The 15415-nt window shown below is 38.8% G+C and overlaps 1 protein-coding gene across 3 annotated transcripts in view; it reads left to right on the plus strand.

Moving 5' to 3' along the window:
* The window catches only part of SLC25A13 (solute carrier family 25 member 13), a 185332-nt gene that overhangs the window by 128491 nt on the left and 41426 nt on the right, over positions 1–15415 (plus strand). For all 3 annotated transcript variants that reach the window (XM_072784069.1, XM_072784070.1, XM_072784071.1), the window contains 2 exons: positions 627–679; positions 2722–2802. In XM_072784069.1, coding sequence (XP_072640170.1) covers positions 627–679; positions 2722–2802 — 134 coding nt within the window. The remainder of the gene's footprint in view (positions 1–626; positions 680–2721; positions 2803–15415) is intronic.

Here is a 15415-nt window from a genome sequence, read left to right on the forward strand (position 1 = left end):
CTCTTCATGCCTTTTTTGTGAGGTGGCTCACCAGTGTTCACCCTCATTTTTGAGCACACCAGCCTTGTTCCTACTCTGTGTTCTTTGCCTTATCTGTTCCCCTTCCGGAAGTACATCTTACCCCAATTGTCACCTCTTCAGAACAGCCTCCCTTCTGTCTGAGGCTAGTCAGACCAAGAACCTTGTTTGTCTTGTGCTTATTACCAAGTCATAGTTGCTAAATGAATGAATGACTAAACTGTGGGCCTTCGGGTGTAGGGAGAGGAGAAAGGTATTAGAAAAAAATGATATATTCACTAAAGTACACTTGTTTAACTTATTTAAGAGGCAGGAGGGAAAAGAACAAACTTACAGAATAATGAGATTTCCTATATCACTAATAATGTTGATTTATCCAACGTGCAAACGACCCAGAATATAAGAGGGAATTTACTTGGGCCTGATGTGGCTATTAGACACATTTGTACTTACACATTCCATTTCACATATTCTCATTAAAAGTAATAGCAGAAAATTACAGCAAAGATTGACCCAGTGTTCAGATGGTGATCCCCTCTTTAGAGCTGTTGATTTGTTTAGTTAATGGTAACTTATTTAATATACTTCTACTTTTTGTTGTTTTTTAGGTCTGTTGCCACAGTTATTGGGAGTTGCCCCAGAGAAGGCCATAAAACTTACAGTAAGTCTTTTGAGTTGATGATGCTTATGCAGGGAGTTTGCACACACTCAGGAACCTAGCAGATATTCTTATGGGAAATAGCAGGTTTGTATTTCTTCAAGGTGCTAGCTAACTCGAACCTAGGGCACTTATCACACACAGCATTTCACTGTCCTCCATTGAACACTGAACGTTCAAAAATGTAATGCTATATTTGAACAAGAGTTGTGGCTGCTACCACCATCACCACCACCACCACCAAAGTGGCAGCAGCTACAGCTAAATTTACCTCCATCCCTACCATATTTGGTACATTACATGGATGACCTGTTATTGTTTAATCTTAAGCAAAATGGGATCCAGAGTTTACAGATAAGGAAACTGAGGCCCACAGGGTTTAGTACACGCAATTCATGGGTGGAAGGTTAGGAACTCAAAATCAGATTTTTTCTGATTCTAAAGCTTAGTTACATGTGTTTGTAGAATTCGTGTATAGGGTATATTCTATAAGCATCTGCCAGGCCACCTGTTCAGGGGTCTGAGTTCTAGTTGAAGTTGATCCTTGATCCAGTGTTAGGCTCTCATATGACAGATGGGAGATATTCAGGAAGTTTGTAGAATGTGACAGGTGCTGCCGTTATATTACAAATGTCATAAAGCCCCAGAAAGTTAAACACTACTTTTAGATTGATCTCTGTAGCCTTGATGCCTAAAATTCTTTTACTGTGTTGTTATATCTTCCAAAAACATGACTGATTTTTAAAGACTGCTTGAAGTAAATAACAATTTGAGTTTATTATACTCAAATTAATATTACTGATGTTGAGAATTCTTAGATATTGAATCTTTTTTTTTTTTTTTTTATTTAAGAGCGAGAGCACAAGAGAACACAAGTGGGGTGGGGTGGGGTGGGGGGCACAGCAGGGCCGTGGCAGAGGGATAAGCAGGCTCCTCACTGAGCAGGGAGCCCAAGAAGGCTCCTTGATCCCAGGACCCGGGATCATGACCTGAGCAGAAGGCAGATACTTAAACGACGGAACCACTCAGGCACCCTGAATTTCTTCTAAGCCGAAAAGTCTGCTTAACAACTTTGTCTCAATGATGAGTTTGGCTTTAGATTAAATTTTGTTAGCAGATTTGAAAGTGATTTTTAATCACTCTGTAAACCAGTTTATTAACTTATAAAACATATGTTTTCTTGTCCCTCATGTCAAAATGTCTCTCTTATACTATTGTAATATAAGCATTTTAAGCTTATAAGCAAGCCATCTATTCTTTTTTATAAGACTTTTTTTTTTTTAGAATTTTTAAAAAATTTATTCATGAGAGAGAGAAAGAGCGGCAGAGACACAGGCAGAGGGAGAAGCAGGCTCCATGCAGGGAGCCTAACCTGGGACTTGATCCCTGGTCTCTAGGATCACACCCTGGGCCGAAGGTGGCGCTAAACAGCTGAGCCACCCGGGCTGCCCTTTTTTTTTCTTTTTTTTTTTCCCCAGTAATTGCTACACCCAGTGTCGCGCTGGAACTCACACAACCTGGAGATCAAGAATCTCACACTCCACTGACCCGAGCCAGCCAGGCACCCCTAAGCCATCTATCTTTCAGTTTCTCCCAGAAACATCAGGAGTACTTATGTATTCACCTTTTAAAAACTACATATAAATAATAGTGAAAGGGAATATAAGGGAAGGGAGAAGAAATGTGTGGGAAATATCAGAAAGGGAGACAGAACATAAAGACTCCTAACTCTGGGAAACGAACTAGGGGTGGTAGAAGGGGAGGAGGGCTGGGGGTGGGAGTGAATGGGTGACGGGCACTGGGGGTTATTTTGTATGTTAGTAAATTGAACACCAATAAAAAATAAATTAAAAAAAAATAAAAAAAATAAAAACTACATATGTGCTATTAAGGACACTTCTCAAATTCTTTAAGATCCTTAATTTATTCAGTTATGATTACTTCAATATACGGACAGAAGAGAAGAACGTATTTGCAGCTATATATTTATATGTGTTAAATGACTTTATATTTTTCATCAGCTTCTATAAATATTTTTCTTCAAGGTGAATGATTTTGTGAGGGATAAATTTATGCGCAAAGATGGTTCGGTCCCACTTGCAGCAGAAATTCTTGCCGGAGGCTGTGTAAGTACCTTTTTTGCAGAACTCTGTGTTGAAAAGACTTGTTTCACATGTGTATCCCCACTGTGGTAACCTAATGTGGACTAAGGCTTCTGTTCAACCACAGATCCTGTGCAAGGGCAGAGGCTTCTAGGGCACAAGAACTATTCCTGAGATGGAAGGGTAAATGTTTCTGATCTTACTGCCTGTTAAGTCATGCCTGTTAAGTTCGTCATTGCTTTCAGTTGGTTCTGCAACAGAAGTCATTTGTGGCAGAAGTGTTTGGCCTTTCAAAGAATCTTTGCTCACCTTTTTCTAAAGTTAATTTGTAGTACATTCTTTCCTCACGGCACCCTCTGCTGGGTCAGGCACTATAATGTGTAGTTTGGAGTTGGCAGCCATAGCTCTCTGCTTTGCTTTACTTTACAAGTCCCAGCACCTCCTCGAGCTTCCCTGTGCTTCTAGAAGAAGGATGCTGGGAAATAACTGGCTGAGTATGCTCCGCATTGTTGAAACTGCTTGGAATGAGTATTTCTTTATATGGATGAACAACCTGCATCTTGTTCTTAAGCTCAGCAAAACATGATGTCTCATTTTATCTCATGTACAGGTTTGTTCATGTGAATGCAAATACTTTAAGTAAATTAAATTCTTCTACAAAGACTGGCGCTATTTAAAGATAAGGTTGGTTAAATAAACGGGCTTTGATCACTAGGGCAATACAATATTGGTATATTTTCCATCTAAACCTGTTTCTTTTCTTATAAGAAAGATGAGGTCACTTATTGTTTTAATTAGCTTGTTCTGTGCAGGAAATGGTATTCATAAAATAATCTTGAAAATCATTGCATTTAGATGCTGGGCAAACACCTGAGAATATTAAACCTTTGTTTGGAAAGGGCTTATTGTTCTGTCTGACTTTGAATGGGAGTTCCTTAAATGTAGCAGGAGCTAAGAAGTTCTAGTCCTGGTAATTCTTAAGAGATAGATGGAATTTGGCTCTTGCTGATTTCTTTCTGTTTGATCACTGACCTGTTGTAGATGGCCAAGTAGGGTCCCCCTGTCCTGTAACTTTAGGAGCATTCAGGATGGAAAAAGGGAAGCTTTATTGTTCTAAATAAAGACACATAATAATAATCAAAAAGAATATTATTAGGAGGTGAGGAAGCTGCTCTTTCTGGTAAGTACTATTCATTTGAAACAATAGTAATGTCCGTTTAAGTAACTAGGTTTTCTAGTATTAAAGTGGCATGTCCATGGGCTGTCTCTGGCCTGGCCTCCAGACTGGTTGCACAGGACCTGAGATAGCAAGGTGTTTCTGGAGGTCAAGTGGGTTCGTTTTTCTTAAAAAGTCAGGTTTTAAACCTGCTTGAAAAGACATGATTATATATCTCTGTAAGAATTTAAAATGTGAAATTAATTATGTGATACTGCTCAAGATTTTGGCAATAATCTGGAGGTTTATTATCTTTTTAATGAAAACATTTTGCCTGCACACGGGTCTGGGAGATGGGTTGTGGCATGTATCGTCTGCTGTAGGTGGTCTTGTTTTCTTGTCTGTGGTCGCCCATTTCAAACACAAAGCACAGATTGGCATCAGAAGTAGTGCCTTGTTACTGTAAAGAGGTGCAGCCCTTCTTCAAACCTGATCTAAACATGGGCTTAAAATTGGAGCCACTTGGGCTTTACAGCTACTTAAAATATCTGTGAAATGAGATTTGCCATCCTTCATCTCAAAGGTAGGTAGACTGTGGTCCTTGGTGTTTCAAGTCTCCTATTTTGCCTCCCCACCTCCCACCAACACTGCTTTAAGAAGTAAGAGTTTAATTTTCAAGCAAGCAATTCTGTAGGTAGCAAAAATTTCAGGCCCTTCATTCAGCTCTCTGTGCAGTGAGATGGAGGATCCCATTTTCAGTGTGTTTTTAAAGCAGCAGCATCTTGCTTTGCTGCGACAAGAGTTTTCCTGCCCTCAGAGCCAGACACACACCTTAGAAGGTCCTCGTGGATTCTACAGCCTCGTCTTTCCAATTGGGAGTAAATACAAAGGGCTTTGAAAGATTGTGTCACGTGACCAGCTCCCCTTCTCAGTTCACCCATGCATGCCAGGCATTGACTTTTAAGTCCCTGGGAGCTCCCCTTGCTTCATCATTCCTGAGAATTAGTACACATGGCTGATTTTTCACTTGTAACTGAAGCTTCTCATTTCTTTGAAGAAAGCTTTTTCTGTTTTATCATCTATTTTCTACAAAAACAGGGAAAATACACAGGTCTTTCATGACATTCGCGGCACTTGGCAAAACTAATTTAAGTCTGTTTTATTACATTGTTTTGGAAAAGCAGTCACAATGATAAGTTTGGAAGAAGATTTTAGAAAAAAAGAATAAAATTAATCCCATTCATTATTTTTGATTACGGCAAAATCTGTAACTAAAGAGCTTAAAAAATCTTCTATTTCTTTGATGTATATGAAAGGGTCAAACCTGACTTTATTTTTAAAGTCATTATTTGCACTGAGCATAGTTTTGGTTTAGAGCGCTGTTAAAAATTTGACTTCAGTTTTCTAAGCCTTTTTATATAGATTGACACCTAACAGTAGTGATATATCCAGCACAGCTCAAGACCAAACTAAGATGCCGGGCCAGGGATTTACAAACTGTAAGTCTGAAAAGTTCTTTGTGCTTTTGTGTTTTCCATACAGTGGTTTACTATGCACTACATTGGTCTAGTAGTTGTAGGAGTTTTGACGGAGACCGAGGATCCTCAGGCATCCCTGCACAAAATATATGGATACCTTCTGTTTCTTTTTATCTTTCCCCTTCTTGGGTCAGAAACTCAGCGCCTGGAGGGCGACGTGATCAGGGGTCATTGCCATTGATGGCAGAACTCACAGTAGATGTAGCAGAGGAGAAGGGGCCTGTCACTGCCCATTTCCAAGTAGGTTCGCAGCGAACTTAAAAACCAACATTCTCTCACCACATTATTATTGTTGTGTTGCTGCTACTTAGCCATAACACAGGTAATGCCATTTGGTCTGTAAGCAGCAGTCCTTAATTCAGCAGAGTAAGTGTGTATTGACTGTCTTCTCTGCATCTAGTGAATTAGAGGGTCAAAATCCCAAGGGATCTGGGCTCTTCAGTTTTTGATCCTTTGGTCTTAACAAGTCCTCAGATAAGGAAATACTAGTGGTGCCATGACTGGTTTCAGGGAGAATATAAATATGATGAGTGAGTAACTTATTTGACATGAAAATAAATCTACACTGAAATGAAAAGAAAAATAATACTCACCAGGAAAAAAAAAAGTGACCAAGTATGAACCTCTCTCTTTTAAAGCTCATATTTAGTAAACATTATTTGCCTACCAATAGAAAATAATAGCATTCTGTGATAATTTTCCTTTTTTAATTTAAAAAAAATTTTTAAGATTCTTTTTATTAATGAGAGACACACACACACACAGAGAGAGAGAGGCAGAGACACAGGCTGAGGGAGAAGCAGGCTCCACAAAGGGAGCCCAATGCGGGACTCGATCCTGGAACCCAAGGGTCATGCCCTAGGCCGAAGGCAGCGGTTCAACTGCTGAGCCACCCAGGCGTCCCTCTGTGATAAGTTTTAGAAAGACAAGTAAACATGCTTTTTTGAACAATGGTCCTTTGACAGTAGGCCTATGGTATTTTTTTCTTTTGAGGTCCCTACACACCAACACACACATGTGCATTTGTGTGTATTTGTTTTAATATTTATAAGAATTTATACTCATTTTAAGAGGCAAAAATAATTGATGTGTTCACATCACTGGTTGGAAAGGGGTTAGTGAGACTGTAATGAAGAGCAATCTTAACTGCAGCCCCCTACAAGTATGGCCTTATCATTCTTATCATTGTTGCCTGTATTCCCATTATTATGATGATTCCCATATGCATATTTTTATTCCTGTTTGTATAGCTGTGTATCAGATACCATGTTTGAGCCAAGTTTTTATCACTCACCTTTTTTGCATCACATTCAGTTGAAGTTAATCTTTATTATTTAAAAAACCGGGTGCAGACACTGATGTGTCTACCACTTAGCTTAAGACATCAGACTTGACAAATGTTGCTGGAGCCCCTTGTATTTCTGACACAATAGATTTTCCCTCCCTCATCTCCCAGGAGATAACCCTGTCCCAAAATTGGTGATTTTCATTTCCATGAATGTCTTTATACTTTTTATAGGTATATCCCTAAGCAATATAAGTGTTTGCTTTTGGAGGCTTCATTCTATAGGAACAGCTTATGATTCTTACATTAATGGCTTTGCATTTTTTCCCACTGGTGCAACTCATGTCCTTTGCTTGCAAGAAAAGAACAGTAAATGGGAATATTGCATTCACGTATTATAATGTGACAGTGAACATGCCTGTGATAGATGTGGATTTATAGGATTTTATATAGATATAATTGGGACAGTGTATTTATTTGACCAATTTTTTGTAACTTGGAGTTTCTTCCTTAGACTAAAGTCCTTTTTTCAATCTCACCATTTAAACTCTTGCCCAACACTAACTAGATTTAAAGTTATAACCCTCCCCGCTGCCAACACACATGCTCCCTACCTGCCTTACTGTCCCCACTGCTTCCTAACGGGAGTGATTTCAGCATTTCTTCCATCATTGAGGAGGAGAGGTGTTCTGGTTATCTACTGCTGTATAGCAAGTCATTCTAAAACTTGGTGGCCTCAAACACCAGTTTTGTTTCTTTTGTTTCAATAGGTAGACTGAGTTCAGCTGGACACTTCTCATTTGTGATCTGCATGTGGTTATAGGCAGATAGCAGCTGGAAAGGCTGCATACTATATGATTCCAACTCTAGGACATTCTGGAAAAGGGAAACTATGAAGACAGCAAAAAGATGAGTGGGAGAGTACTAGGGGTGGAAGAAAAGGGGAGAGATGAACAGGAACTCAGCCACAAGTGACTGGCAGTGATGCCAGTGAGTCTGTTGTCCAGAGCACCTGCGGTGGCTTCGCGCGTAGCTTGGGCTTTTCAAACCTTGACAGCTTGATTCTAAAGGGGGCTTCCCCAAAGTAGGCATTTCTAAGAGTTCTGGGCAGAAGCTGCATAAACTCCACCACTATCAGCATCCCCCAGCAGAGTGGTATATTTATTACAATTGATGAGCTTACATTATTCAGTATCCATAATTTACCTTACAGTTCATTCATGGTGTTGTACATTGTGTGTTTGGACAAATGTGTAGTAACATTTATCTGTCATACTAATAATCAGAGTATTTTCATAGTGCTAAAAATTCTCTGTGCTCTGCCTATTCATCTGTACTCTCCCACTCATCTTTTTGCTGTCTTCATAGTTTCCCTTTTCCAGAATGTCCTAGAGTTGGAATCACATAGTATGCAACCTTTCCAGATTGTTTTCTCTTACCTAGAAATATGCATTTAAGGTTCCTCTGTGTCTTTCTTGGCTCGATAAATCATTTCTCTTTAGATTCAATTATATTCCTTTGTCTGGATTTACCAGTAGCTTACTTATTCATTCTCCTGCTGAAGAACATCTTACTTTCTTCCGGGTTTGGGCAATTATAAATAAGACTGCTATAAATATCCTTGTCCAGGTTTTTGTTGAAAATGTAAATTTTTTACTCCTTTGAGTAGATAATCAAGGAGTACAGTTTTTGGATCTTATGTTAAGAGTATGTTTAGTTTTGTAAGAAACCTCCAAACTTGTCTTCCAAAGTGGCTGTATCATTTGCCATTTCTACCAGCAACAATTGAGAGTTTCTATTGCTCCATGTCCTTGCCAGCATTTGGCATTGTCAGTGTTCTGGGTAACTTTTTATTTTGCTGATCCATTTCTTGTCTTCTTCATGGTGTTGACTTCTTCAAGAATTCCCTTCATGTTCTTGCTGGCCATCTGGCCTCTGTCCCTAATAGATGACCCTCAGCTTCTTTTCATCATCAGCCACAGCTGATTAGTGCAAGTAGCTCATTTGGTATTTTGTTTTGTTTTTTGTTTAATTAAGAGAGGAAATTTGATTAGCAAGCTTTGTGTGCCAGGCTATAGATTAGCCTTGAATCATGACCCACCTCCCACAGATATTAATAACTTTGCATAACAAATCATTTGTTTCAACATCTGTAAATGCATTCAAATACTTCTTGTATTTAGCTTGAATTCTTAAGTATCCCTTGAATAATAATGTATATACTTTTGTCATAAAATTTACCCAAAATTTATGATCGAGCTTGAAATCCCTTGAGGTTTCAAACCAAATCATATAAAACCAGGGAAAAAACTTCCTCCTAAAATGAACACATATGCTCTGATGATCAGCTGGTGAGTTAGGTTGCCTGAAGTGGATTTAAGTCCTACTTCTGCAGGCTTTCTCTTCTCAGGGTTTTCTGTGGAGATGTGGTCTCACAGTGTAGTTTTCTTAAGACAGAAGTTTTATTTATGTGTGCAGGTGTCTGTGCACATACCCTACTTATAAATATAGAATGCTATGAGCCTCAATCATTAAGTTCAGTTTCTGTGAGGTTGCTCCTATGTGACCTGTCAAGTAGCCAGGATTTATTATGCATTATAATGATGCTGTGGAAACAAGGTTATTATTTTTTTAATGGTTGCACCCTTATTTCATTAAACTTGTAGTTTAATGAAAATCTAATGGTTAGTTACATTATTTTCAGAGGTTATCACTGTTATTATTTGGAATATTCTCTGGGAGGTTTTTTTGCATACCCCCAAAAATGTTAAGCCCATATTGTAAATCAATCTTCCTCCCTCCCTTCCTTGTGTTCTTTATTTCTTCCCTCCTTCCCTTCTTCTCTTTTCCCTCCCTCCCTTCCTTCCTCATTTGTCAGTGGCAGTTTTCTGGTTTGATAAATGACTTCCAATAAGATTGAAGTGAATTAAGTTATTTTTGCTTTCATAAGCTTTATTTTTATTTGTATTACTTTTCATTCATTTACAAACTTAAAATTGAACCAAATACATATTTTAGTCAAGACCATATCACATTTTGTTTATTTCAATATATGTTATAATTGCGCTTTTTAATTATGAAAAAATGGCCATATTAAAGCTAAGGTAGAAAACAAAGCAAAAGAAACTGGTCATTATTTTTCAATTCTAATTATGTAAGTTTTCTTAACTTATCCATCCATTTCATCCCTTTCCGTCCACTCTGTTGACTCTAAGGCTTAGAGACTGTGTCAGGTATTAAGTAGCACCTGTTATGTTTGTCATGTATGGTCTAGCTTTGCCACTTTAGGAGCTCTTCCTTTGTAACTTTGTGCTGTCAAGCTCATTACATCCTGGGGATCATGGGTAAATGTTTGCCTGAACAAATGCTGAGGATAGGACCCATGTCTCACTGTTATGCCTGGGCGCCTAGCATTGTGTCTGACATATTGAGAGAGGTTTAAAAATATTTATTGATTGAATAAATGCTTGACTAAGAAGGTGTTGATAATGAGGGTGGTATATGTAGGGTAGTGATATAATATACTGGATGCTATTAACTTAGATACAGAAGTCATTTGAAGAGGCAATAACTTCAGGGATCAGAATGTGAAGAAAATGATGGACTTTAGGGAGCAGCTATAACATGCCTACAAATTCATACCCAGGATGTTTCATAAGAAATGTTTCCCATACCTCAGTAAAGGAACCAACCATTAAAAAGGTTCTATTTATTTTGTCTTCATTCCAACCCCTAAATATATATAGAATCCTAGGAGCAGAATAAATGCAAAACACCTGGGATATTTGATATAACTTATTTTTTTTGTATATTTTTTTATTGGAGTTCAATTTGCCAACATATAGTATAACACCCAGCGCTCATCCCGTCAAGTGCCCCACTCTGTGCCTGTCACCCAGTCACCCCATCCCCCTGCCCACCTCCCCTTCTACCACCCTCTGTTCGTTTCCTAGAGTTAGGAGTCTCTCATGTGATATGGCTTATTTATGGTTTATGTTGATAATAGAAAGTGTTTTATTGAATGTTTAATATGTGAAATGATCATGTCAGAATCATGAGGGAATTATATGAAAGAGTGGCTTTAAGACAAAGCAGACTAACACTGAGATCCCTCTGCACACCTATTAGAATGGCTGAAATCTGAAATACTGACAGCATGCTAATGAGTGTGTGGAGCAGAATGAACTCTAATTCATTGTTGATGGAAATGCAAAATGGTACAGTCACTTTGGAACATAGTTTTGAGGTTTCTTACAAAACTAAACTATAAGATCCGGCATTTGCAGTCCTTGGTATTTACCCAGAGGAATTGAAAACTTCTGTTTTTAACAAAAATCTGCACAAGAATACTTAGAGCAGCGTTATATCTAGCTGCCAAGACTTGGAAGAAACCAAGATGTCCTTCAGTAGCTGAATGGATAAATAAACTGTGGTCCTTCCAGACAAAGGGATATTATTGAGTCTAACAAGAAATGAGCTATGGAGCCGTGAAGAGACTTGAAAGAACCTTAAATGCATGTTAGTAAGTAAAGGAAGCCAATCTGGAAAGACTTTATACTACATGATTCCAACATAGAATCCAGAATAGACAGGACATTCTGGAAAGGCCAAAGCTATGGAGACAGTAAAAAGATCAGTGGTTGCTAGGGGTGTGGGAGGGGTAGAGAAATGAATAGGCAGCGTTCAGAGGATTTTTAGGACAGTGAAAATAGTCTGTGTGATATTATTGTGGTGGATAGATGTCATTATACATTTGTCCAAGCCCCTAGAATGCACCAAGAGTGAAAGTGTAAGGTGCACTATGGACTTTAGGTGATCCTGGTGTGCTGGTGTAGGTACTTCACTTGTAACAAGTGCAGCACCCTGGTGGGAGTGTTGAGAGTGGAGAGGCTTGCATGGCAGGGAGGGCAGCGGGCAGATGGGAAATTTATTTGTAAACCTGGAACAACTCTAAAAAACAAAAGAGCCAATAAGTAGCAAAAAATGCTAACCAGGACAGTATCTAAGTTGGAGGCTTCTCCAGGAAGCCCAGGAGGAAGGCTCATCACATGGTGGCCAGCAGGTCTTCTGAAACATGGGACTGAGGCAGCAGACTGGAGTAAGAAATCTGCTGCCTGGCTCCTTCTAGGAAAGCCCTTCCTCCAGACTTGCTCTGAACTTGGAGCACAAATAAAAGAGCTGCCTGAAGGCACTCAGAGTTCATCAGGACAGCCTGCCTAGCTAAGGGCTGCTCTTTGGTGGCTCAGGAATGTCATCTTATACTAGGTGCAAGCCCCAACTGATGAGAGGCCCTTGAGACAACCTGATGTCTCTTTTCTATTTTCTTTCTTTTCCTTCTATGGCCAAGTCTCAGCCTTGTTTGACTCAACACAGTTCAAACACTAGGCCATCCTTCTGGTTATCTAATAAGTCGGGGAGGGATTTGTGATGATGTGAAAATACAAAGAAAGATTGGGCTACAGCTTTCATACAGTTAAGGTACTTTAGACATTGAAGGTCTGTAAATCATTACATGATTCTGGTAGTAGTAGTCAAAATAGACACGTATCACAGGCAGAGCCCAAATGTGAGCATATTTGACAGGTCTGCAACTTAATTGCTTTTTAATGTCAGTCAAACAGATTCCACTTTGGTTTCTTGGCTAGGCTTCTATAGGCCTATTAAAATCCTATGAAGTTGAAAATACGAAACTTGTAAAATGTGTAAACAGCATATAGCCTTTTCCCACCTTGCTATATAGTTAAGAAATTAATCAAATTTCCATTTGGTGTCTTTCAAAAATAAGTGATGAGAATCTATTCTCTTTTAAGATTTTGTAATAGTCTAGTTACAGATTTTTTATAAACAGCTTAATTTACATACCAAATCAAAGGAGAAGATCCTGTAGTGTTTCATGCTTAGAGATATACATTTAATCAGATAGCCTTAACTAGGCATATGTTTGCTATGGCAGCCATAACAAAATGCCACGGACTGCAGGGTTTAAGTAATAGAAATTTATTTTCTCACACTTAGGAGAACCAGAAGTCCCAGATCAGAGTATCTACAGGTTTGGTTTTCTTCTGAAGCCTCTGTTTTTTGCTTGTGGTTGGCCATCTTCTTGCTGTGTCTTCACATGCCTCCCCTCAGTCTGTGTGTTGCCCGCGGTTTAATCACCCCTGCAGGTTCCAGTCATACAGAGCTAGGGCTCACCCATATGACCTCATTTTACCTTAATTACTTCTCTAATGGCCTGTTTCCAAGTACAGTCACAATCTGAGGTGTATAGGGTTAGGTCTTCAACATAAGCATATTGGATGGACACAATTTAGCCTATAACACTAGGGGTTGCACTAAAGGTTCTTTTTTCAACTTGCACGGAAGACTCAACTTCTGGTTGTAGCAGAGTGATGACCTCTCCTGTGGGCACTGGGCCCAGCACTGTCCGTTCAGAGCTGGATAGAGGGTGAGGGGCCTCTTGGCCTCATGCCCTCTCACATTTGAAGTGAGATTGTTGAATTCCTGTCTTCAGTATTGCAAAGTACCTGACTCCTGTCAGGTACTGTATTTTAATGTATTTCATCCACTGCTATTTTCTGAATATATATATATATTTTACCTCTGTTATTTGTTTGTTTTTTAAAGTAAGCTCTGTGCCCAATGTAGGGCTCAAACTCATGACCCTGAGATCAAGAGTCATGTGCTTCACTGACTGAGCCAGCCAGGGACCTCCCTGTGATCTTTCTTTTTTGGGAGAGAGAGAAAAAGGGGGAGGGGGAGAAAGGAAGGGGTAGGAGGGAGAGAGACTCTCAAGCAGACTCCCCACTGAGTGCAGAGTTGATCCAGGGCTCGATCTCATGACCCTGAGATCCTAAACTGAGCTGAAATCAGGAGTTGGACACTTAACCAGCTGAGCCACCCAGGTATCCCCCACCGTGATCTTTATATAGGACAGTAATACCTATACTACATACAAATTATTTTCATGTCTCCATGTAGCATTGAGTTAGTAAGAGATTAAATAGAAAATATCTTGAAGCTTAGATTTCTTAAGAAATCTTTGTTTTTCAGTTTATCTAAATATCAAATACTGTCATCACTTGCACATTCATTTTATATGCAGTGTGCATCATTAGGCATTTACTAGTGTAGACTTTTTTATAGGTACAATTTTATTTGTATCCAAATAATCAAAATAATGTATTTGGGTTTTAGCTTAAAAAAGCCATATTCCATAACTTCATATTAATCTATTTTTGACACATGTAAGCACACATTTTAGAATGTCAGTGTGCAATTAGATATTCTTAGCACATGTCATTTGTGAAAAGCACTTTAAATCTAAGTACATTCAATTGAGCATAATTAAAATATCAAGATACACATTCTTCATATACATTTTGCCACTTAATTTTTTAAGTAGCTATAAGTATCTACCATGTGAATTCAAATTAAAAGGAGGTGATTAAATACAGTTATATTTAATGCTTTTAGTTTGAAATCTAGCAGGAATTGCGCTACGTTAAAAAAAATACACCACTATGTTTTCTGTGGACAGCAGATTGATGACAGGATTTATTTATTTTTTTTTAAACGCAAGACTGTTAATAGTTTCTGAATATTCTCAAGACTGTTGCCTAGAATGGCTTGTGAGGGTGCAGATCATATGAAAGCATGTTTTTTCATCTTGTGAGTTCTTTTGATTTGACTCTCCAGGTCCCAAGAAAGAATGTTTGAGAATATTAGCTAAGTTAGGAAAGAAGCTTTAGAGAAAGGCTTGTTCAATTCCTGATGGGTGAAAGAAGGTGGATCCTGGGGAATTTTGAACATGAGCTCCTGAACCAATGTTTTAGGTAATGTGTTTCAGCTCTGGCTCTTTTCTGTAGCTTGTTAATAAGCAGATAGCCTGGGCAAGTCATTTTTAAGGCATATAACTTTAAAACCTACTTATTCACAATTATTGGACCTAAACTACATTAGGATCACTTTATGTGAAGGTCACTATCCTTGGAGTACTTGGAGACATCCTTGGAGTACTTGGAGTACTTTAGTACATCCTAAAGTATGTTGCCTCTCTAAATATTTGATTGCTCGAAGTTTTTTTAAAGAGTATATGCATCACTTCCCACAGTAAAATTATTTATGCCGCATCAGAAGTGTTAACAACGAACATAATCATTACATAACATTTGACAAGAGGAATTTAGGTGACAAAATTGTGAGCGGGAAGAAGAAATCAAGCTTATAGTAGCATCAGGTCACTGAGCAGAAACAGTGATGGAAGCCACGTTTCAGGTTCTTTGCAGACTCTCCAACCCATATCAGAGAGGAGGTATTAGAGGAAAAAAACCTGTAATTTTACTTTGAGCCATGAGGAGTGTGTCATATGAAAAATTAGAGCATTTGGAAATGATGATGCTTTGTGTCGATAGAGGCCTGTTCATTTGAGAGGCTTCGTGCTTGGGCTTCATGCTGACATAGTTGTAGCTTCCACAGTCCCATGTCCCTTCCTTGTTCCTCTCAGCCCTCCTGGATGCAAAGGTGAATTATGAAGATCATGAATCAAAGACAGGAATCACAACCGCTAAAACTGTCCTGGAGACACGAGCTTTGATTTACATCGGTAGCGAAAGGGACATCCGACACATGCTTGGGACAGCCTTAAAGGTCTAAAACAAG

The sequence above is a fragment of the Canis lupus genome, chromosome 18, assembly GCF_048164855.1.
Source record: "Canis lupus baileyi chromosome 18, mCanLup2.hap1, whole genome shotgun sequence".
NCBI classification, from domain to species: Eukaryota; Metazoa; Chordata; class Mammalia; order Carnivora; family Canidae; genus Canis; species Canis lupus.